The 25,088-nt window shown below is 41.0% G+C and overlaps 1 protein-coding gene across 3 annotated transcripts in view; it reads right to left on the bottom strand.

Annotated features, from left to right (window-relative positions):
• Positions 1 to 24,067, bottom strand: part of IQGAP1 (IQ motif containing GTPase activating protein 1) — a 60,283-nt gene extending 36,216 nt beyond the window's left edge. Inside the window, exons 1-10 of one of the 3 annotated variants that reach the window (XM_038185113.2) lie at positions 24,010 to 24,067; positions 19,226 to 19,325; positions 8,569 to 8,725; positions 8,143 to 8,220; positions 6,826 to 6,902; positions 4,595 to 4,662; positions 3,749 to 3,862; positions 3,271 to 3,449; positions 2,536 to 2,626; positions 1,872 to 2,035 (exon numbers count right to left, since the gene is read on the bottom strand). In XM_038185113.2, the coding sequence (XP_038041041.2) occupies positions 1,872 to 2,035; positions 2,536 to 2,626; positions 3,271 to 3,449; positions 3,749 to 3,862; positions 4,595 to 4,662; positions 6,826 to 6,902; positions 8,143 to 8,220; positions 8,569 to 8,725; positions 19,226 to 19,325; positions 24,010 to 24,055 (1,074 nt within the window). In that variant the 5' untranslated portion in view covers positions 24,056 to 24,067. Of the gene's footprint in view, positions 1 to 1,871; positions 2,036 to 2,535; positions 2,627 to 3,270; positions 3,450 to 3,748; positions 3,863 to 4,594; positions 4,663 to 6,825; positions 6,903 to 8,142; positions 8,221 to 8,568; positions 8,726 to 19,225; positions 19,326 to 20,366; positions 20,511 to 21,186; positions 21,353 to 24,009 lie in introns of those variants that run through there. The other 2 variants (XM_038185112.2, XM_038185111.2) reach the window with 2 other exon arrangements.
• Between the last annotated feature and the right edge of the window lie 1,021 nt (positions 24,068 to 25,088).

Raw genomic sequence — 25,088 nt, 5'->3', positions numbered from 1 at the left:
CTGCTGGCTCACATCGAGCCTTCCGTCCTCCAGAACCCCCAGGTCAACCCTGCAGAGCTGCTCAAAGAGTTCTCCGAGTCCATACTCCTGTCTGGGATTGCCCCGACCTGGGTGCAGCACCTTGCGCTTGACTTGCTGAACCTCACGCGGTTCACGTGGTGGGCCCGCTTCTCCAGCCTGGCCAGATCCCTTTAGATGGCATTTCTTCTTTCTGTCGTACCAGCTGCACCACTCAGCTTGGTGTCATCTGCAAACTCGTCGAGGGTGCACTTGATCCTATCGTCATGTCCTTGATGAAGATCTCGAAAAGCACCAGTCCCAAGACAGACCCCTGAGGGATACTGCTCGTCACCAGCCTCCACCTGGCCATAGAACCATTGACCACTACTCCCTGGGTATGGCCATCGAGCCAATTCCTTATCCGACGGATGGTCCACCCTTCAAATCCATATCTTTCCAATTTATAGATTAGGATGTCGTGTGGGACTGTGTCAAAAGCCTTACAGAAGTCCAGGTAGAGGATATCGGTCGGTCTTCCCTTGTCAACTGATGCAGTCACTCCATCGTAGAGGGCCACCGGATTAGTCAGGCATGATTTGCCCTTGGTGATGCCGTGCTGGCTGTCTCAGATCACCTCCTTGTCTCGCATGTGCCTTAACACTGCCTCCAGGAAGATCTGTTCTGCGATCTTGGCTTGGAGCAGCTAATTACATATGATTACTTGATACCTGACACACAGTGTTTGCTACTTGCCCTGACAATATAAGACTTGTACTATCAATGGTATCAGCTCCAGTACCTGATTATTTAGCACTTGAAAAATATAAAGGACTTATTCTCCCCAGAATTCAACATAACTGATATGTTGTCCAAACCTGACATTTATCCGGGACCTCAGTGTAAACCGCCAGGCCCTACTACAGATTCAGATCTCTAACAGCTCTCTAACTACTTCTACTTCAAACTGTGATTCAAAGGTCTTATGAACAAATACATTTCTCCAGCCTTTTATCTACGTGTTCTTAACTTTTGGAAACTTCTTTATACTCCAACAGTGCAAAAGCTGTCTCTTTCTCTCTGATGTGTTTTCCAGCAGCCACTGTTGAGTTACATCATAGCATTTTCTACTTATGACATATAAGTACATATGTATCCACCACAGTGCCCAAGACGTAGTTTGCTGTAACTGTACAACTGACTTGTCTGCATTTTTCCTGGATCCAAATGCATGCAATACCTTGTCTACTTGGCTGTAGCTTTTCAAAAAGTAATTCACTAAAGAAATGAAGTAGTAATAACCATCTATACAGCAGCATATTTTCCCCTATTAGCATGATGACACTGTAACAATTGACACAACACTTTTTTTTAAAAAAAATCTATTTTGTGAATTTTATAAATAAAATAAGCATAAAATAAGCCAACCTGCACCTAAAATCCACTGGAGTTGGCTTTAAGTGAAAATCTAGTATCATTCTTGGTTATGGATAGGATTTTCCATAGTGAAAGTTGAATAATGCTTATCTGGATAGGTATTTATAAAACACAAATATCCACACTATGTGAGCACTGACAACAGTAAAACAAGAGGAAAGATGCATCTGTATTATACAGTTCTGTGCATACACATACAAGTGAGTATTTTCAAGCTTTGTGAAAGCATTTTAATCGTATATACCTATATATAAAGTGTTACACTGGCCTTACATATGCAGAATTAAAATTAAACAATTATGTTTACTGTATGATTTGCCTATTAGTGCTAAGTTTTTCAAAACAACACTAAACTGTAACACAGGTACTTTGCAAGCAATTAGTATACGATGGACAATGGTATGTCAAAAAAAAGAGGTAAAAAGGCTTCTCCATACCTCCTTCTTCTGCTGTCTATCACTCAAAAATTGCTTGAAATACCAGTCACAGTTTTCTCGTAGCAGTCCTCGGAGTCCCAGGGCTGGCGTTGCCAAAGCTTCATAAAGTGCTAACGCATCTCCTTGTTCCAAAGCTAGGCCAATCTTTGATATGGCTGCATGTGCTAATGACAGTAAAGTACAATTTTTAAAGAAACATTAAATGAGAAAGTCCCATAGGTTATATAATCTACTGCTCAGAAAGAAATTCTCTTAGACCTGATGTGTGGCAAGTTAGTTGTGTAATCTGAGCGGTAGACTTCCAAATCAATTGCAAAACAGTATTTTAACAACTAGCTGAAGGATGGAAATAACACACATTACTCAAGATGAATTGTGGGGCAGCAGGGTGGTATGTGAGGCTCAAGAAGCAATACAGGTAATCCATCCCCTTAAGGAAGAGCAGCAGAAGTCAAAATAAATTCATCTTACAACTATGTACCAATAGCACATTTAAAAAAAATTAAAGAAGCAAAAAACAAAAACTAACAGCAAGGGAACTGCCTTCCACTTCTGCTAGCACTACAGCAGCTTTCTTCTTGTTATAGAAAGCAAGGAGGAGGAACACAGGTATCATTTTAAAGTATTCTTTTAACCAGGACTATTACTTTAGCATGATACCTACTGTTCACTTTATTGATGTTTCCCTGAATCTCAGCTTGAGTCAGAAGTTCTTCATACACATCTCTCTCTCTCTCTGAATTTTCTGAGGCAATCTGAAAATGAAATAAAAACTAGTTAGCGTTTCTATGATTTCCTTTGTCTTCAGAGATCATTCATAATCCTTTCATGTACGTAGTGAGCACAGTTGTTCATACAGAGCTATGAGATGGGTCATCTATCCATGACCTACACATGCTAAAAGCCCTAGAAGTAAACAAGTGGCATAGAAACACCGTATTTCAATTTATGGACTCTACCTGAACACACGGCAGAGCTCCAGGACATGGAAAGCAGAAGACATACCTAGGCATTTGATATATAGTGCAATAAGCTACCTTGAACCCTACTGGGAGGGTCAATTGGTTATGCTCACCATTTCGTTGATATAAAAATGTATTGATATAGTTTGAAGACATACGGTTAGCATTCCCAACATGTAAAGGATGACATGAATGCTGCGTCTACATATACAATGCATAATTCAGATAGCTGAACAGTGTAAAGCAACTAACTGCTGTCTTCTACCATAGGAAGACGGGTTACTGGGAGCCATATTAGAATATCATCAGGAATAAATATTAATAACCTAACGCTACATATACAGGACTGTAACACGTTCTGTGAATTCCCTCACAGCTTAAGCTACAATACATACTTGTAATGCAAACAAATAGATGAATTAAAATAATTGATTTACCCTGTTTTTAGCATTCTCCATCTTGTCTTGTTTTGCTCTGTAGAGAGTGTCTTGGTAAGTGGATTCCAGCTGATCATCAAGATTTATCAGCATGGCATTAGGGTTCTTCATTGCCATAAGTGTGTCAGCTGGAACCTGGTGGTCGATTGCTTCATTAATGGCAATGACCGCAGCATGTACTGAAAAACAAGCCACAGCCTGAGAGCCACAAACACAACAGCCCTGCTAAAAATTGAGAACTTGACTGAAAATAAAAGAATTATCTGTAAGTTAACCGGAAAGCAAAACCAGCATGTTTTTGTGTTCCTGACAGAAAAGGATGTCTTACTTCTTAGTAGTGTATTCTAGCAGAAAGAATTCACATGTAAACCCTCTTCCCTCTCTTTAAAAAGACCTGTACTGTCTTAAAACAAGGTGCATTAAAACTGACCCTTATTATTTAATATGCTGATTCGAATAATCACGTAAGATGACTCACATGCTGCTTCATCCACAGAGAGTTCATTTGCCAGAATTCCTCCAATTTTGCTGAAGGCAGGCATCTGAATACCATACTTCTCCAGTTCAAGCCTCATATTACTGATTTCTTCCTCTAAAATGTACATTAAAAGTGTTATATAGGCTAAAATGCACTAGGAAACAGCTATGTATATCAATATATATGATAGTAAGTCAGGAAAATGCACAAATGATACTTGAGCATTCCTTTTTCCTGCAGAGAGACTGCATTGAGAAAAGGGGATATGGAGGATATGGAAGGGAAATGGAAGATATCGAGACACGCTATTGCAAAACACCACATAACTCAAAAACAGTGCTGTTAGTTTAGCCTTTTATAGGTATAATCAATAACTGGTTTGCAGGAAAATAAAGCATTTAAATCTAGTGTGTGTCCTCAGGCAGTAATTTTGAAAATGCAAAACACACAATTTGACACTCCTGTACAAATCAAGTAACTGAAATCTTGATGAGGCATAGGGACATCAGCAGTTCTACTTTAAACTCTTAAGGGAACTCAGAACTGCTTACCAAATTGAAGATTAAAACTTCTCCCAATGGGATGAAGGCAAGCCTAAAGCATCCTACACCAACAGCGGTGAAATATTAAGCGACTGTTATTTGTGAAAGTAATGATTAGTGAACTAATGGCTATTTAACTACCTGTCTTAGAAGCACTCAAAACAAATCTTTTACTTTAACTACTGGAACTTCTCACAGCCACTAATATTGATTTTAATTTGCATTTAGGACTCCCACAGTAACAACCCTTCCACTGATCTATATAATGCCTACAACACAACATCGGCGCAGTTTTTCTTTTTACCTGTAAAGTCTACCTTCCCATATAGGTCCTGAATCTGCGGGGCAAGACCCAGTTTGAACAGGTACAGGCTGCAAAAGAAAATAATCAATCAGAACTAGTAATTTTTCCTCGTGGTTCTAACAATTTTAGGAAATAAAGATTTAAGGAACCATTCAGGTAAACCAGCATAATACATCACCAACAGAATGAGAGCTGACTCTCTTCTTCCTCCCTTTTCAGCTGCACGTGACTTCACTAAGCTGATCTAACTTACTAAAATGGTATTAACATATTAACTCAGTCTTTTTTCTTTAATTTCAGTGTATTGATCCAACTCACAAAGGAGCCTGATAAGAAATGGAACTGCTACTAAGGAGGGATAAATCCACACAGCTAAGGATAGCTAGGACTGGGGAAAGAGAAACAAGTTCATCCTTCTTGCCTGTCAGGCTGGCTCAGCACAGCTCATGGTACTGTACCCTCTAGTAAAATATCTAATTATACAGGAACATTAAAAATAAATTATTTAAGAAAACATAACCATTCCTCAGGCTAAACTCAGTTCTGACTTGCATGGCAAAGAAAGGACAGACAATTTCACCTTTTCACATGACCTAAACTCATAAAGATCTAAATCTCCAATCTTTACAGATCTAAGCAATATTTTATTATTTTTATTAAAGACAAGCACTAGGCAGGAACACCTATGACTTATGGAATGTGAACAACACAGTGTTCTACGTCTTTAACCAGAAAATAGTGGTACACAATGCCTGAAAAAATAAGAAGCTTTTTTTTAAAATATCCTTTCCCAAGTTTACATGTACATGGCATAACTATTTCTCTTTCAATGGTAAGCAAAATTATTTAAAAATCACAATCTTGAGAAGTCTGCCTTTGCAGAGAAACCAGCTATAGAACATTTCAGATGAAAGAGGTTGTTTTTTTTTTCCAATTAAGTAGTAAAAAGGTATTATTAAAGATTATAAATTCTTCAGCTTTAACTTAAATACTATTCAATTTCCTCCCTGAATTATTTTTCTTTTCCTAACTATGATCTAGAAAGACTTCAGCAGCAAGCCTAATTTTCTAACTAAACTTGGTTATCGTCCACCATTCTGACTGCTGTACAGGAGGAAAAAAATAGAAAATGGCCAGGCTCCAACAAGAAACATGTAACAAGAACTTGTGCTAGCCAACTCTAGGAATAAAGCTGCTACAAAGCTGCTAGCAAGGGAGAAACTTCACCAGAACTTAAACAAAAAGGAACAGATCTCTTGATAGCAGCAGCATACCCCATCACAGGTCTACATAAACTCTTGAGTAACTTATTCTACAGTGATAACTCATTTTAGATATAATCTTGAATCAAGTTCATCATTTCTATAAATAACAACTTGATCTAAAACAATCCAAATAGCATTCAGATAAATGCAAGCCATCTGTATGGATTGTACATTGGCAACAGATCAAACAGCAGAATAAGCTGTTCTGGAGAACTGAAACTGAGCAAACAGATGAAGATCCAAATGTACACAATCCAGCATTAAATCACCCACTATATTCTACAGAAGGAATCCTTCTTATGTAAAAATCACATCTTCCAAAAGCCATCCAAACCAGGCTGCCAGGTGCCAGGAAGGGAGGGGGAAGAGGCGGAATCCAGAAGCCTACCGTGTCATCCCATCAAATTGGGAAGTATCAACAAAGGGGCCCTACCAGTTTCCTCAAGGATATAAATTATCATACACTGTCTATGTGAGATTTTAAAATTTAAGACACCTTTCAGCAACAGTTACTGCTTGATCACTTACTGTGATACACATCAAGATACACATACTACAGTACATAGCTGTGATCCTACTAGATTTTGTTCAGTGTACTGACTGATCTCTGAATAGACCAGTATGTTCTTTTACACAGACAGCTTTTAAGGCTTCAAACTTTCCTTTATGCCCCCATATTTTATTTTATTGTTAATCTCTGGCTCAGAGAGTAGAGAGGAAGGGGAGAACTGTGTTGGGAAGGTAGTAGTCACAACATACTTGATTGGTTATTTTTCTCCTCAGCATCTGAATTGGCCACTGTCTGAGACAAAATATGGGCTATGTGGATCTTTGCTCCAATAAGGTACAACAGTTCTGCTAAAGAATTTGTCCCCATCTACCCTCCAGCTCAGCTCTCCACCCCTTAGCTTTCAGCTTTTTAAACAGATTTCAGAAGCGATTAGACTTCTGCTTAGTACACCTTACCTGAGTGCATGAATACAATAGATACAGCGTGGCATGTTCTTGCGATCATAGATATCTGTAGTTTCTGGGTAGAATATCTGAAGATAAAACAAAGTTAGCAGTCTGAACAATACTCACTCTATATACCTCAATGTCATAACTGTGATAAGCCCAGGTCTTCTGCAGTACATTAATGAAGCAGCCCACCAAACAAAATTCTTTGAGCTTCTCTGCCCCTAGCTCAACATCTCTCCTATTTTAAGTGTCAATCTTTCCTTTTGTTTCTTTCACCCAAACCAAGGCTTCCTTCTCCCTGCCCAAGTTCTACACACATGAAAGCATACAATCCTTCCTTCGTGTGCCTACCAAGATACCAGGCCATAAGATGTTAACGGGGACTTTGGTGAAAGCTAAAACGATGAAAAAATACTTGCAGTAGAAGAGAGAATGAGGATTTTGTCTGGACAAGAATACTTGTCCAGGTCCCTCTGCAGGGCTTTCCTATCCTCCAGCAGATCGACACTTCTCCCCAACTTGGTGTCATCTGCAAACTTACTGAGGGGTATTTCGATTATTTCCTAATCCCAAATTTATTCCTTTAAGATCATCAAAAATCCCAACAAGGCTCAACTACTAAACCTCAACAAGTTATTTGAAAAACTTTGCTAAATATAAAATAACCAAGTTGCAAGCATATATCCAAATAAAACACAGCAGATTAAGTTATGCAACGCTTGCTTTGGTGATACCGAGTATGTTTTACAGAAAACAAACAAATAATACACTTAGAATCCATTAATGCAACTTGGTTATCAGTGCTGAACTACCACAGTTCCATATATGTTCAGACAATAGCGTTTATTGAACTCCTCTGAGGCATCAGGCCATTCATTCCTTTAGTATAGCCAATAATTCATATTTAAGTTACACCAGGAACATATTTCAAATTAATTTAAAAATTTCATAGGCAAATCTGAAGAAATGGAGTATCTACTGTTTTCTGGTGCACTGCTTCTTTCAGTGTAGGTTTCCATAAAACTGCCACAATCTAACTGTAGCTCAGAAATTGCTCAACAGAATGCAGATGGTATGCCAGACTTGTGATATGAAGGATACTGTACAGAAGAATAAATTATTTTTCTCCTAATCATTCTCTCACAGCAGAATGAAGTACGTCAGCATATTTTAGGATGGACTTTCTATAGAAATGCAAATCTAGCGAATGAATAACCAACTATATAGAAGACTGACAATTTTAGTTAAACAGCAAATGCTTCCACAGAATGTAAAGTTTTTTGGGGATTATATACTTATCAACACATACAACATAGGAATTACCTTTGGGAGACCGATCTCAGCCATGGCATTCAGCCACTGAATTACATTATCAGTGTGCCGGAAATGAAGACCAGTTGCCTGAAATAAAGATAGGCAGAAACAAGAGGGAGGGCAGACAAAATATCACAACTGACAAGACAGATGGTGGAAACCATACTCTTACAGAAAAGGCGTAAGAAGTCTTCTATGTACAATTATATTGCTTATTTATAATAGGGCAAGTTCTTTCATGAACACAAGCACAGACATAAAGCTAAGAGTCCACTCCCCTCACTTACCCAATGTTCTAAAGTGAAGGAGGAGTTTTTCAGGTAGCATTAAAATAACGTAACTTTCTGCTTATTCAGTCCGCACATCCACGTTTAACGTGCACGTTTTCCTATTGTAAAACTATACCTAATCCAATACCCAGAGAACAGCTCTCACCTTATATCTAGTTTGTTCCCTATCATAGATTTTCTTCACAGAAACGACTTTAGGAGAGAAAAAGTTTCCAAGTTTGGCCAGGTAGACGCCATTTCTCAAGCCTTCTTCGAGTTCTGTTGTGGGAGGCAGCTCCTCATTCAGACAGGCCTCCATCCATCTGTAAGTGCAAGACGAACAAAGTAGGTCACTTAAATATAACTCCGATTTGTGACCACAACTCTATGCCAAGTAAGTGCCTTGCTGTTACCGCTATGTTACTTTCCAGCATATTATTTATTTAGCGCAGAGGCTGAAAGTCGCTATAGCACTATCAGAAAGTGTGTCATTAAGATACTAATCAGTAATGCTTCAGACAAAATATTAAGCCTCCTCATAACAACTGATTTTCTTGTTGCCTTCTGTCTCATTTAATTTAATGGTGCTATTGCAGTTCAGTCACACCACAGGAGGTTCAGACTGGGCATTAGGAACAAATTTCTTTACCATGAGGGTGGTCACACACTGAAACAGGCTTCCTAGAGAGGTGACTCACGTCCCCCCCATGTCCGTCAGTGTTCAAAAGGCATTCAGACAATGCCCTCAATAGTACGCTTTAACTTTTTGCTAGCCCTGAAGAGGTCACACAGTTGGACTTGGTAATCTTCATAGGTCTCTTCCAACTGAACTACTCGATTCTACGTAAATCTGCTTCTGAATCTCCAATTTTCAGTCCAGCATTCAAGGAACGCTCAAGGGAAAGAACTAAGAATTACATAACCTGTAACAGGTGAAAACATGACAGAAAAAAGTGATCTCTTGAGCAAGAAAATACATGATGATTTCTTTGCATTAACTAAAATAAATACGTTAACAAACATTTATTTTCAATTTTGGCGATATTTTTCCACAGTTTACTCTTGATTTCAATTACAAAACACTGTAGAAGTAGCCTAAGGAGATGAGATGCTTCCGAATTCACCACGGGCATTTTTTTATTCTCTCCTGAAAAGGCCAGGTGAGGCAGTAAACTGCATTTCTAATTACCTAAGGCAGGTAGGCACTTGTGAAAATGGAAAATCTCACAGGCTGCAACATTTTAATGATCAAATGAAATATAACTTCGACTAGTGCAAATACAGAGTCTTAGGTAGTCTTCTTAATTGTCTTGCCTGCATTTATTTTCAGCTGTTTCTAAGGCTTTCCTTCTTTTGTAAGCTACCACAGAGCCACCCTCTTCTTCTGTGACAACTCCTCCATTTTTAAGTCTGCTAACATAAACAGAATATTTGGGAAAACAAATTTCAGATAAACTGTACACCTTTGCTACTAAAACTCAAGAGGAATGCCAGTCAAGTTCTCACATCTGAATCTATTTTTTCTTGGTCTCTACTTGAAACATTAGTATACAATGTTGTCTGTCAGTACATCAAGTAGCCTTCTGCCTTTTAAGATAAACAAGCCATTGTTCTTTAAAAGAGAAAGTATAACACTAGTGCTTTGTTCTTTGCTCAAATTCTGTGTTTGATTAAAAGGTACAAGTCAAATAGAAAAAAACATCTGAGGATAAGTAAACATCATCTGTGAATTCTGTTGCCTACACCGAAGAGCATCTAGAAAATAACCATAGAGTAAATGCAGCATTAAGTCCCCACATTCTTAATTCATACCTCCTGCACTTCTGTTTGAGTTTGGGTTTTTTCTTCCTTCAAGATCTAGTCCCAGACGTTTTTGTTTTTTTTCCAATTTGTGGATTCTTCAGCAGAGAGCTATTCTGACGGACTCATTATAGAAAGGATTCTCATGATTCAATATAGGTTTTATAAACAGCTTGATTTTACTGTTGTTGCTTTGGTTATTCACATTATTTTAAGTATCTGCATTTCTCTCCAGTGGGCACACACTGTGAAAACCTTATTCAAAAGGAAACTTATGAAATTTTCACAGCTGCTCATCATTAAGTACCTAGAATAAGCCACTGTTACTGTCCCCAAATCTTAGTTCTGCTGATTCTTCCATCTGAATGAAAACAACTACATAATTTTAAGGTTCTTCCTCTCTGCCCAGGAAAGCCTTTTCTTCACAGTTGATGCATCTACAGCTCCAAACAACTGAGGTGACACCTCTGAAAAGCTAACGCAAGCAATAAAAAGTGCCAAGAAGCTTTTCAACGAGCTTGCCACACTAACTAATCATAAAATCAGGACAACAATGAGATGTCTCCAAAAGCGACAATTTCAGCAGAGCATGGAAGGATGGGGAAGGGAAGGGAAACCACATTTCTCAGGAACTAGCACTCACAAAACAACAGCAAGAAAACAGTTTTATGTTCCTGCTGGCAGCCCTCCCATAACAGCAATAGTTCAAGGGAGTGGTTCTCAGCAAGAAATGGACAACACACCAGAATCTTCCAGCTTCTGTCAACTTCTCATTCTCCAGCCTCCTCACCCACTTCTAGTCTTTCTCACGTTCCCAAACTTAAGTTTCTTAATAAACCATTAAAAAAAACTTTAGAAAATGTACACCATGGCAGTTGTTGTCTCTGCTCTGAACATTCAGATTATAAAAACTCCGCATGGAAGAACTTTCAATCAGGAAACAAGTAGCTGGTTGGAGTAGTTGTGACAAATTACACAAAAATGACTAGACTCGAGCACTGCTTGAAAAGTCCCTTGAAACAGGACATTGCAACACCACATCCAGAAAGGGAAACACCTTTTTCCTCCATTCCAAAAGAGAAGATACTCTAGAAATACAGAAGTTGCCTTCCATGTTCTGGAGAAGCACACAGAAGTTTTTGGAAAGATACATAAATACAACAACATTTCCAAGCCTCAAGTCTCTTACACTTCTTGTCAGTTTTACTTACTTTCCTAAAAAAAAAAAAATTACTTGAAGTCGGAGGACTGACTTATATGACTAACTGGAAAACAAATACAACCCAAAGGTCATGTTAAGGGAGTAAGAAACCGAGTACAAGTACGAAAATACAAATTGCAGAAAGACAAACAGTTCAACAAGTTTTGACATTGGTTTGGTATTCAATATGAACAGCTTACAAATTTTATGTAGTAAAGGGATATGAGTGCAGAAGGCATCAACTCGGGACACATACAAGTCATAGACAGAGACTACACATGAGAAAAGACAAAAACCAAAACACCCTGTCTGTATTAGAGAAACTTTCACAACGCAAAGGATGCTCAGTCTCTCTAGTACAAATTTAACAGAATTAATAATCTCAAAGTCTCAGCTACCTTCTACTTATCACATCAGATATGGTGCACTTAGATGGTAACAATTTTGAAGTGGAAAAAGTGTATATATATATATGTGTGTGTGTGTGTGTGTGTATATATATATATATATACACACACACACACACACACACACACAGCAGGTTGCTAATTTGCTAATTTGAGTCTAGTCTAGCATGGAAAGCAAAAGCTTTCCTATAAGCTTCTGAACAGGCTCCGATAGTGAAAGACCATACTTTCCTTTCTGATGTGAAATAAATGCAGTACTTTGAGACTTAGACTGCTGTATTTCTTCAAGTACTTTTTAAAATTAAGAATTCAAACACTACCAAAAAGATTAAAAGCATACTAGTCACCACATCTTCTTGAACAGAATGTTCAAGGCTGCTTCTGCTGCAAATCAAGAATTGGGAATCAAACAGTAAAACTGGGAGAGCACCTCAAATCCCAAATGAGACATATTACACTGTGGAGGGCAGTCTGAGTCTGAGAAAAGGTGGGGCTTCCAACTGCAACCAGTATATGGAGACTGGAAAAAGCATCAAGGAATAGCATTACAAGGAAGAAAAGATTTCTGGGAATACCTGGCCAGCTTCCATACGTGAGCTAAAAAAGGAAACTAATTTTTTGCAACTACTAAATTCCTGCTTTTTGCTGCTTTCTTCTCAGAAACTTTATTCTTCTTCAAGTTCTAGAAAATGTGCAAAGCAACTGAATGAGTAATAGAAAAGACATGACGTAAGTTTAAAAATTCTGGCCTGTTATCCAAAAGATATTGTAAAGCAAGCTCATTACTATCATTTAAATTACGCTCTTCCCCTATCCCACAACACACAGCTGCATTTCCTGTGCTACTCAACTTTCAGAGTCTCTGAAGTTGGAAGGGTCTTCTTGAGATTATCTAGTCCAATCTCCCTACAACCAGCTCAAGCAACCATCTTTTCCCTTCCTTGTGAGTGGGACAAGAATTTTCTTTATTGTGAGTGTGACAGCACTAGAACAGGTTGCCCAGAGAGGTAGTGCAGTCTCCTTCTCTGGAGATATTCAAAACCCACCTGGATGCCATCCTGCACAACGTGCTCTAGGTGATCCTGCTCGGCAGGTGGGTCAGACTACGTATCTTCAGAGGTCCCTTCCAATCTCGGCCATTCTGCGATTCTGCAGTGTCACTTACACACCTTAGATCATTAGAGCCAAAGACTCTTGAGAGGACATTTCGTCACTTGAACCCTGGAAGAGTCCAAATGCTAATAATAAAGCTCACAATTCTCTTCTGAATAACCTCGGGAGTGGGGGGAACACTCACCTTGCTCAAAGGTAGGAAGACCTAAAACGAAAGAGGGACCATACAATCACCTAACTTAACACCTTACCGAAGAACACAGTTGCAGCAAGTTCTGCTTAAGCACCTCCATGAAGACAAATAACGCCTAATGAGAACATAAACTGTCTCCATGTTCTAATGCCTGTTTCAACAAGTTCCTAAGTGGGTGTTAATGTAACTACAAAACCAGGGCAATTTACATATAATAATGCTCCCCCTTCTTGCAGCATAGTTTAACCCTATGCTAGACCTGTGGACAGAATGTTTGAAAAGCATTATGCAAAAGCGTTTATATTTAAAACTTTTTATGCTCATGTTAAAACTAATACCTATCATCCTTAAAAAAGACAAAAATAAGTGAAAGGCAAGCATTTTTCAAGTCTCATTGAAAAAAATAAACGTGGTTGATAGGCAGCAGTGTTTATTCCCTTTAGACATTAGAACACTATGCCATCAATAAGGTTTCCACAGAAACCTTGAGTTTTGTTTTTGTTTTTTGCTTGTTTGACTGTAGCTTAACAGCATTTATTCAGTTGCTGTATTAGGCTTATGTTGCAAAGTTTAGGTAGCAGGGGAGCTGCACGGGTGGTCTCTCTGAGGAGAGTCTAGAAGCTGCCCCACATTAGATAAGAGCCAGTTCCAGACAGCTCCAAAAGGGGCCTGCTGTGAGTAAATGCAGAGAAAAACAATTCCACAGACACCAAGGACACTGAAGGAGGGGAGAAGGTGTGCCAGGCACCAAGGCAGAATCACAGAATGGTTGAGGTTGGAAGGGATCTCTACAGATCATCCAGTTTGACCCACCTGCCAAGCAGGATCGCCTAGAGCACGTTGCGCAGGATCATATCCAGACGGGTTTTGAATATCTCCAGAGAAGTAGACTGCACAGCCCCTCTGGGCAACCTGTTCCAGTGTTGTCACCCTCACAGTAAATAAGTGCTTTCTCATATTCAGTTGGAACTTCCTCTGTTTCAGTTTATGCCTGTTGCCTCTTGTCCTGTTGTTGGGGACCACTGAAAAGAGAAAAGTTCCCCTGCAGCTTGCAGAGAGGTCCATGATGGAGCAGGCTATCCCCCTTGTGGAGGTCAGACTTGTTCAGATAAGCACCAGCCTTAAGTGAAGGGGAATTAAGCAGTTTTTCTCTCTTATACAAACTTTGTGGATGGAGGTCCGCAAGCTTCATACGAGAGGCTGCTGAGGAAGGAGTCTAATATCAGTGAGACAGCCCTATTTTGGCAGCAGAACAGAATCTTGAGGGCCCTAGCACCCTAGTGAAACCTTTTGATTTGATGTGTAAAATGAATATTAAAGTTCACACCCCTGAACATGCTAATGAGCTTAAAGAAGCACATGCTAAACAGATATGACTACAGTACTCAACTCTTCACCCAAATCGTGCTAAACATCACCACAGGGAGGGAACAGATAAGGTCAGGATATAAAAGAACATTAGGAGTTAGTGTAAACGGATTAAAAAAAGAGAGAAGATGAAGTTAGAGAGAAGAAAAAGGAAAAGCTGGGGCAGAGGGAAAGGAATTGGAAACCTAGAAGAGGCTGTGACTTTCTCTTCCACCAAGACAGGAACAACTTCTTGGTAACCTCTGCACCTCCACCCTTTGGTGAGGAATATCAGGGATAGCATTTTGCTAGCACTATTATCATATATTAGCACTACAGCGGTAAGTGTATTTATCAACAGCAATTGCAAATCTGTTATATCTGTTGCCTTATTAAATACATTCAACTTTGTGAAGCTGTTTCACGAAGCAGGGATCGTGAAGCTGTTTCTTAGCAGGGATCTGAAACAGGCAAATGTTGGACTCTGATAATCATCCTTTAACTCAACTCCCCTGCAGCCCATGGCATACCACAGCAGAGCAAATCTCCACACTGGAGCCTGTGGAGGTGGCGGTATAGGAACAGGCGATCTGGCAGGAGCTACCACCCAGTGGGGGTGGTGGACACGACAACCCATACTGGAGCAGTATGCTCCTGAAGGAGGGACCCCGTGGTATAGACCCATATTGGAGCACTTCCTGAAGAACTTCAGCATGTGCGAAGCCCACGCAGGATAAGTTTGAGAATAACTGCATCCCACAGAAGGCACCCCATGCTGAAGCAAAGAGATGAGAATGAGACTACGCTAGAACAGAAGAGGAAGTGTTAGAGACCGACCACAGCCTTAATTCCCCTGCACTGCTCAGAGGGTGGCAGAAAATGGGGGGGGGGGGGGGGGGGGGGGGGAGGAGGTGTTTTTCATTTGCTTTTGGTTTCTCACTGTTCTAGTCTGTTATTAATAAGCATTTAATATTAGTCTCACCCTGCTCCTTTGAAGAGGGGCAATGAGAGAGAGGTGCTGCCCATCAGGGTGAAACCACTAGAGGCATTACAGTCTATAGAATTCCCACTCTGCTTCCTCCATCACCCTAGCACAGAAACGATCATCTTTAAGCCAGTTAACCCTCCAATCTCATCACACAACCTCATGGGTAATGTAGGCCTTCCAATTTTACTGAAGCTTGTCCAAATTAAATACATTCACCTTTCTAGTCAGTCAGCATAACTAGTATTAAATGCATACTCCCCTCCAAGACAAGATCCTTGAGTATCTACAGGCAACTAGTACCATTATTTGCACTTTAGAACCAGGCGTTCCTTCGGAAGACACAACAGTAAATACCTAAACAACAGGTATTGTCAGGCAGCCAGTCTCTCAAATAACGTTATCTTCAAATTTTGAAATAAGGCATTGTTCCACTAGCAATGATTGGGGGAAAAAAAGAAAAAAAAAAAAAAAGGCATCAGTCTCTCACCTACTGACTTATTCTCTCCCCCAGCACAGTATTATCAAGGATTGTGACATTATACGACAGAAAGAAGAGATGCCATCCAAAGGGGTCTGGACAGCCTGGAGAAGTGGGCCCACATTAACCCATCAACATGATATTCATATCATTTTAGTTGCCCTTTAGGCGCCTTTATGTTCTATAAAAAATGAATATAAACTACACGGTCTGAATGGGATATTATATTGTAATATGATGGGGAGGTGAGGTAGGGATAAGATTTGTTCTTCAATCATCTCCCACTGTCTGAACAGACGTTGATGTTAGAAAATTCACCTCTTCTGCTTCTGAGAGCGTGATGTGCACTAGATACCTTGCTCCACTATTAAGTCCTCCTTGTCTCCTCACAGATATAGCTTCATATGAAAATCTCTCACTATGAAAAAAGATGAGAAACTCTCCAATCCATACCTAAAGCTGAGACACTGTCATTAGCAGCACAAGCAAAATGCTGCAGTGCCTAATTCACACATTACATCTCAGTTACACTACCCGCAAAGAAGTAAATACAGAAAATCTCAGGACAATTACATAAATTTAAAATATAATAAACTGTTTGAATTCAAGGTGTTGTTTTTTTGTTTGTTTGTTTAAGTTAAAACTCTTTTCCAGCAATGCAGCCCAAAGCCCTCTTTTTGGCTATACTAGCAGTAATTCATAACAAAAACCAAAAAACATAACAAAAAAGACAATTTATAAAGACTGCTCAGTAATGAAAAACATTCTTGGAAATAGAGCATGAACTCAAGCCTGTCTGCTCTCACCTCTGTATTTTAATCACTAAACAAAGGACTCCTGATTCTTTCCTTCTGGTCATGCAATCTTTAACTCTTATGCAAAGTGGTATGGCTTCAGCTATAGGAGACAGGAATTCCCTCGCATGTGTATAGACAGCCTGTAGGCCATTAAGCAAAGTAAGTGCTCTGACTGCCCAAGTGGGAGACTGTATTACCGCTTCTTGTGTTTTGAATGACACATCTGTCGCTCCCTTCTTCAAAAAAGATAATGTCAACAACTAGGCCAAAACAGGAAAAACATAATTCCTGACAAGGTGCAGCAAAAACAAATGCTTAACCACTCAGCCTTGTCAATGCTGAGGCAATAGCTGGAAGCAGACGCACGACAGCCAAGAAACTTTAGTTAAAGATTATTTATCCAAAGGCTAAGTAAGTCTCCACAAATAAGCATCAGCTTAATGATAATATTAAAGCTGTGGCCTGTATTAGGCATTTTTGCCTAACTTTCTTGTCAAGTCTGGACAAAGAATTGAATAGAATACAAGCATCTCAGAAAGCATCCACTCTGAAGCCAACGTCTAAGTGGTTTTTCTGGGGCTCATTCAAGCATACATGGTGACTTATAATGGCATTCATCTCTCCCTGTAGCTCAGCATTCGATCCTAAAGATTTTTTATTCAGAGGGACAGGGTGATTTTGAGATACATTTCTATCTTTCTCACTAGTCCCACATCATCCTAGTCTGCATGGAGAGAAAATTATTATCTGCTAGTACCTAAGCAACCTCTGTAGATGTGCAGTAGTGACAATTGCTATGAAGCACCTGAAAGACTATAGTATAAATGGAGTCCTCCTAGCCCCTTCAAAAGTATTTTACAGCAGCATGAACTATTAAAATCCGGAAATGAAGTACTGAAAATGAGTCCTCCTTTATACTCTGCCAGCACTGATCTTGTACAAGATCTGTTTTCTCTCCTATAAACATGAGCCACAGTGTGCCCTGACAGCCAAAAGGGCAAACTACATTTCGCGGTGCATTGAACAGCATAGTCAGCCAGTCAAGAAACATGACTTCCTTTCCTGCTGTATTTAGCACCGGTGCGGGCTCATATTGACTACTGTGTGCAGTTCTGGGCTCCAAAATATAAAAGGGATGTTAAGGTCCATGAAAGCAACCAGAGGAGGGCAAGAAGGCTGGTAAAAGAGCTGGAAGGCATGTCCTACAAGGACTGGCTGAGGATGCTTGGGCCATCTAGTCTGGAGAAGAGGACCTCATTGCTCCTTGCAGCTTCCTGAAGATGGGAAGCACCAAAGGAGGTGCTGGTCTCCGCTCCCCAATAACCCATGACAGGACATGTAGGAACAGCAGAAAGTCACACCACAGGAGGTTCAGACTGGGCATTAGGAACAAATTTCTTTACCACGAGGGTGGTCACACACTGAAACAGGCTTCCTAGAGAGGTGACTCACGTCCCCCCCATGTCCGTCAGCGTCCAAAAAGCATTCAAGACAATGCCCTCAATAGTACACTTTAACTTTTTGTTAGCCCTGAAGAGGTCAGACAGTCGGACTTGGTGATCTTTGTAGGTCCCTTCCAACTGAACTGCTCCATTCTATAAAACACTGCAGTGGAACACATCTGTCTTGCTGGGGGAGACTTATACAGATGCTCCAAAATATATCACCAGTCAGAGGAAGAGAAAGTTTTCTGGCTCTTAACCTGTACCATCTTTCAAATGACAGACAGAACTATTGAGCAAATTCTAGTTAGAACACATTTTTTCACGTTCCTTACTTTTCTGCTGCAACAGAAGTTACTTTCTGTGTCATACTAGCTAGATTGCCTAGGTCTTTGTGAGAACAAAGAAACTATGTTCACAATTCGTTTCTTGACTAACTACAAAATGCAAACTGAAACACGAGCATTATTTTTAAGTCTTGTAGGAGTCACTAACAGTAACATTACCTCACCTCTTTTTCTTCAATCTTGTTCTTTAAAACTTGCCTTTAGTCGCAATCTCAGTTTCAATAGTCATTAAAAATTCAAGTAAAAAAAATCAATTTATACAAAGGCATGAAAAGACATCTGTCAGGAAAGGAAAGGAATAGGCAAACTGGTCTGTCTCATTCCTATTCTCCACATACAGCATATAGGATTGAATGTTTGCAAGAAAGATTTTGAGAATATTAACAATAAGACTTCACAGATTTGTTTTTAGTATTAGTTTTGTGGGGTTTTTTTATTCCTTTAATAGCAAATACATAGCATCTACTATCTTCTGATCATACTTTCATTTTGTATGAAGTAACACAGCATACTTTCACGCTTACTAAACATGAAGATGACATAAAAGCTACATACATGCTGGACGCCAGGAATAAGTTCAACATTTTTTTCAACATATTAAGCAAAAAGTCAGAAAAAAATAAGTTCAGTAGTAATCATTCCCCTCACCAAATATCCATTTATTTATTTATTTTTAAATCACCAGCAATTTCAGTCCTTCTTCTTCTTACCTCTTTGCTTCCTCCAGATGACAAAGGTACTCATACGCTACATTCTGGCGTCGTCTTTCATCCATTTCCTCTGCTGTTAATCTCTCATTATCCAAGACAGCTGCAAATAGTCAAAAACACATTGTCAGGTGGTTGAAGACTGAATGCAGCCAGACAGGCACACAAAAAAATCATATCCAACCCTTCCCCCAGGAACTCACCACACGTTTTATTTCATTCAGAAAAATGAGGGACCAAACACACCTGATCTTTGCAAGCAACAGAAGAGACCTTGTTTCCTTACCCTTCCTCCCTCATCACGTAAGTTTGATGTCTTCCCTCTGCCTGATTTCCCCATTTGATTCTGAGCCCGCTTTCTCCCCATCTTCCACTGAGCAAAGTCTTCTCTTTTCTTTCTTTCTTCTAGCTTTGCCTTTCTCTTTCTCAAAGGCACATCAGTGACCATGCATCTCTCCACCTATCTTCTGTTTTAGTACTCAAAGATTAAAGAAGGCTAACAGCGTATTTTCACGTCATATAATCTCTTCTATATTGTCATACTTCATCTCTAAAAAGATGGAAATGCTCATGACCCTTATCTGGAGGTGAACCTTTCAGATCCACAACCTGCATATCATCTTTTGATCAAGCTGAGGACCTACCTACGGGCATATGCCTAAATCTTTCAGATTCTATACATTCAAAGCCTTCGTGATATAGCCTGTCCTTTCCACTCTTACAGCTAAGTACCTCATCCATACTCTCATGAGGAAAAAAAAAAAGCACATTTTTTAGGTTTTAAAGATCAACTTGACAAATAGGAAGTGTCTCATACCACAATTAATCAAAGACTAGCTTACACCTAAAATGCTTTAATAAAAACAAACAAAAACTGATGTGGTAGCAACCATAGCATTTGGGACCAATCAAGACCTTGGTTGAAACTGCAAAGCAATTTCTCCCAGAAACCTGTCCGAAGTACCTCAGAAGCACCTTCCTGCTTCCATCAACCCCTCCCAAAGCTATAGAAACCTGCCCCAAGCCACAGAGTAACACCTAATACCACGGGAAAGTTCTCACTCCCCCCGATTCCCCCAGCTCCGTCCTTCCTTCTGACAATACACCGAGTGCGGCGCACCCCGCCCCGTTCGCGGGCCTCTACCTGCTGCTGCCCGCCCCAGGCCTCGCCGCGGCACAGTCGGCACCGCGCGGTCCGACCGGCCGTCGCTTACGCCATCTCCCATCCGCCTCACAGCCTCTTCCTCATCTTTACTCATTCTTGACGTGACAGCTTGCACAAGCAAGCGTACATTTTGGAACCCTTGAGCTAAAGCCTCCCTCTCTACAGTAAGCGCGTTTCCAAGGAAGTGAAGGCGTTCAACCTAAACGCTTCCGATCGCGTTTCGGACGGTACGTCAGGCACCTTTACCGAAACGAACAGGAAGGCAGACGGAAGGGTCCGCCACCGCGGCGGCTCGCCGCGCCCCTTCCCTGCCGAGACTCCGCCGCCGCCGCGCCCCGTCCCGTCCCGTCCCGTCCCACCAGAGGCGCCCCCGCCCTGCCGTGCTCCCCTCCCCGCGGCGGACATCTTGGGCGAGGCGCGGGGCTCGCCCGCGGGAGGCGCGGGCACCCCCAGCTCCCCGACGGCAGGAGACCGCCCCAGCGCCGCGCGCCCAGCACCTTCTCCCAGCGCTCTGTAGCGCCCGGGGAAGAGACGGCGGCGAGACCCTCGGCGCCCGCCCCGTGGGAGGCGCGGCGGGCCGCGCCCAGGGGCCCTCGCACCCCGCCGGTGGGGCCCGCCGGCCAGCAGCAGAACCGAGACCCCACGCTCTCCCCGCGCCTGCGGCGCCGCAGCCTCCGCTCTCAGCACCGGTCCCCGGGAAGGCACGGGCTGCGCAAGCCGGGCTGGGCGTCGCCGGGTAGGATGTTACTTGGCGGCCCCGCCGATTCCCGGACCCGAGCCTGGGAGCCCCGGTACTCACAGCCATAATGCGGCCGGGATATGGCCAGCCCGTCCACCTCCTCCGCCGCCATGGCGCTGCGCTGGACCAGGGCCGGCCGGGACCAGGGCGCGGCCGTTCCTCTTCCTGTCGCACCGGGTGTGGCGGGGGCGGAGCCGCCGCACCGCGCTCGCTCCCTCTCTCCCCGCCCCGGCCGCCTCCGGCAGCCTCATCCGCTGCCGTGGCCGGGGTGAGAGCCTGCCCCGTCTCGGCCGCCCGCTCGCCCCTCCTGCCAGCCCTGTGGTTTCAGCCGGACTCAGCGACCGGCGCGGCCCAGTCCTGCTGGGACTTCGGTCCGCCCACTCGCAGAGCACTGTACTCCCGCGGGCGCCACCCTGCCTGCCTCGGGGTCCCCCTCACAGGGGACCAGACTTTGTCCCACTTGCAGCACCCTGAGATTTCCTGTCAGCCCTGCTGGCAACACTCAGCTAATCCCTGGCCTGCCAGCCCTGTTACATGGGATGCAGCCTAGGTCGAGCCAGCCAGCACTCCACAGCCACCAGGCCCAAAACTTCCAAGCCTTACACACGCAGCACTGCCCTGCAAGCCCCAGGGGATAGATACACTGCAGCCAGATAAAAATCAGCCGTGACAGTTATCCCACCCCATCCAGAAAGTGAGAATTTTATTTTCTCAAAAAAAAAAACAAAAAAAATACCACAGAATAGGTAGTCACAAATTTAACCGTAAGAATGCAGTTTAAAACCGAACAGAAGGAAATGTAATTCCGAAGATCAAAACAATAGACTCAAAAAGGAACTACATAAATTCACAAATGTTGATCAAAGACAACTAAATGCGTGAACCTAAATGAAAGCTCAGGAAGATCATGTCACTGATTAAGCAGCAATCCCTTTCCAAGCGTGCCTAATTTGTGTTCCCTATCCCTCAGTATTCTCAGCTGACCAATAACATACATACATGTAGGACACTGGGCTAAAGAGGCCTATGCTTTGATTCAGTTAACCTGGTTTTAGCAAGAATGCAAGTAATGATCCTGAAGGAAAACAAATTTTCCGATTAAGTCATGTTAAAAAGAGACAAAAAATTAACACAAGCAATGGATTATTAATAAATGATGCCAAAGATTTTGGAAGACTATAGCACACATCGTCTCCTGATTGAAACAAAGGGTTTATATTAAGCAGTTAGTTCTTTTTTTTTTTTGCATTACTGTACATGTGACCACTTTGCAGTTACAATAATGCACTACAAACAATGTTTACATATAAACTATGGAGTGCAGAACTGTTTTTGTTCTTTTTTCCCTAAAAATCCTATAATTGTTTTTACAGTCCACCAATGCTTCCTCAAAAAAAAAAATCTTACACTTACTGTTTCATTTTTCTTATCAGAATAGGTCTTAGAGAAAAGAGTATTTCACATAATTGCAGATTCTGCATAAACCGCTTCAGAGTTATATTTCAACAGTTCCTTATAATGGCTCCACCAATTTAAGATCTCTGGTCTTTGTTACTGTCTTCATTAACTGCAGTTTGTTAGCGTTTGTGTATCTGTGTGTTTGATCTATTGCCTCTCCTGTTGCTTGTCTTTTTTTTTTTTTTTAAATGTTGAATATTTACTAGTCAGCCTTACAAACAGCATTACAGAGATACCTATTTTTTCCTTTTTTTTTTTTTTGAAACTTTTTCAGTTTCAAAATTTCAGCTAGATTTTTTTTTTAAGTAGTACTTAGCCTTAATGCCTAGTCATTAGCTCTTCCCTGAGGAAATGAAGAGTTCCAAAATTCAGTCCCTTATTTAAACTACTATTATATGTTCTTTTGAAGGTGTTTATTTGTCACTTCCTTTACAAGATAGATGTCTGTAAATGGTGCTGGGAGAAAAAAAAAAAAAAAAAGATTTTTTAGAAAACCTGAAGATTCTGAAGCTGCAATTCTATAGTCACTTCAAGACAACCTAGCTGCAGGCTATCACTGAAACAGAAGGTATCTCTAACCTACTCTGTCCTCCTCCAAACAGTATAGTATATACAATTATTCCACCCACCTGTGCAAAGTATTGTAAGGCCTTGCATTCCAAGAAAGACTGGGAAATAATAGCCTATTCAAACAGTTTTCCACTGAAGAATTTTTCAGACATATCCTAATTTCTAGCAAAATAAAGGCTGAAGAGGGAGTAGGATCTGCTCTATGTTCCATTTAGCACTAAGAATTCCAAGTCATCACTTACTCTCTTTGTAGTACACATGGAGCCGGCCCAGATTGCTGAAATAAAAATAACATCTAGTGCCACACCACATCTTAGCAGCCTTCATTCTGATGAATCTTCTCATCTTCATTAGTCATTTTTTCTTAACATTATTTTTTGCACCTCGTGTGTTTACAGACATGTGACCTTTCCCTTTAGACCACTTTCATTCAAGATACATTTAAATCTTATCCTCTATACCTGTAATGAGGTTTAGGTCCGTATTCGTTTTTGTTGTCTTCTCTAATTACCCAGTTTAGCTACATTCTCTGTTCTTACAGGCCCAGAATGCCCTGCATGAATCTGATGGAATTGCCTCAAATGACCCAGTATATGTTTTAAACACACATGCATGTGTGTTATATACACACACACACTTAATTTGCACGTGCGTATATATGCATAAAATGCATGTATACAGCCGGAAGCTGCCTGGCACACAGCTGTAGATGCACACAGTCTGCAGGACTCCTCATGGAAGCCTGAGAGCAAGCAACAGACAAGGAGGAACCCTAACCCTGCCCAGTCCTGCTATAGTCAGGACATGCAGCTAACACACAGCCACAGGCTGATGAAATAGCAGAGGAGCACTTACTCTTTGGAGGAAGGTGAGCAATCTCTCCATTCACAGAAACCATCATGAAAACCTCTCTTTTTCCCTGTGACAGTGCAACATGGGCAAGCTGGCAAGAACACTTCTTGAACTGCAAACACTGTGTACTTGTTTCCAAGCACCAGGTACAATTTCTTTCACTTGAAGCATCTGTAAGGTCCAGGGAAGCCCCTCAGCTACCTAGAGAAAGGAAAACACTGGGCGATTCAAAATTTGTCTGTGGCACAGACATCCTCCCCTTCTTTTATTTTTTTTAACACCTTTTAATGTTGTTTTTTGTTTTTTGTTTTTTTTTTTTGTTTGTTTGTTTTGCCTGTACTTGTTCTCATGTAGCCTACCTACAAAGGCACTTTGAGAACCAATAAAGTAATTTAAGTCTTAACCAGACCACTATATTTAGCTGAACTCAAACCCGTACCTCTCACCATCAAATAAGAAATTCCAATGACAAAAAAGCTGCCATATCTCTATTTGAAATGCTTTCATAATTAATTCTAGCTTTACTTTTAGTATGACTCACTTCCAACAAATCACTAACTTTACCTTCCCAAAAATTAGCTTCCCCCCACCCATAACTGCAATAAGCAAACGTTCCCTCTGCAGAGGGAAATGTTACACCATTTCCTTCTGCCTTGTTCTCAAGAAAGACACCTGACAGTCTCACTTTTTGTGACAGAATGCTACTATAACCTTGATTTATAGGTATAGAAGACTATTATGTTCAGATTCAAGAGTTCCCTATCAGATTAAATTAGTACGTATTTACATAAATAAAAGCACCATGTTATTAGCAATGTACAATATACCACTAAGTTATATATTCGGCATTTACAGGCAAAGCATTCTAGGGTCAAATATTGAGCCATCACTCTCCACATATTTAACTATATATCATCTGAGTATAACATGATTAGCTTTATAGTCAGTTAACAATCGTATTTCAATTTACTGTTAATCATAAGCCATCTGTTAGCACAGAACTTTGAGTCAGAAGCATGGGATTGAACCACAGCCTCTAACGAATACGGAAGGACTGTGACTGCTTTCAGCACCACAAGACT

The sequence above is a fragment of the Anas platyrhynchos genome, chromosome 11, assembly GCF_047663525.1.
Source record: "Anas platyrhynchos isolate ZD024472 breed Pekin duck chromosome 11, IASCAAS_PekinDuck_T2T, whole genome shotgun sequence".
NCBI lineage: Eukaryota > Metazoa > Chordata > Aves > Anseriformes > Anatidae > Anas > Anas platyrhynchos.
The sequence above is the reverse complement of the archived record's forward strand: the minus strand, read 5'-3'. Positions and strand labels throughout refer to the sequence as shown.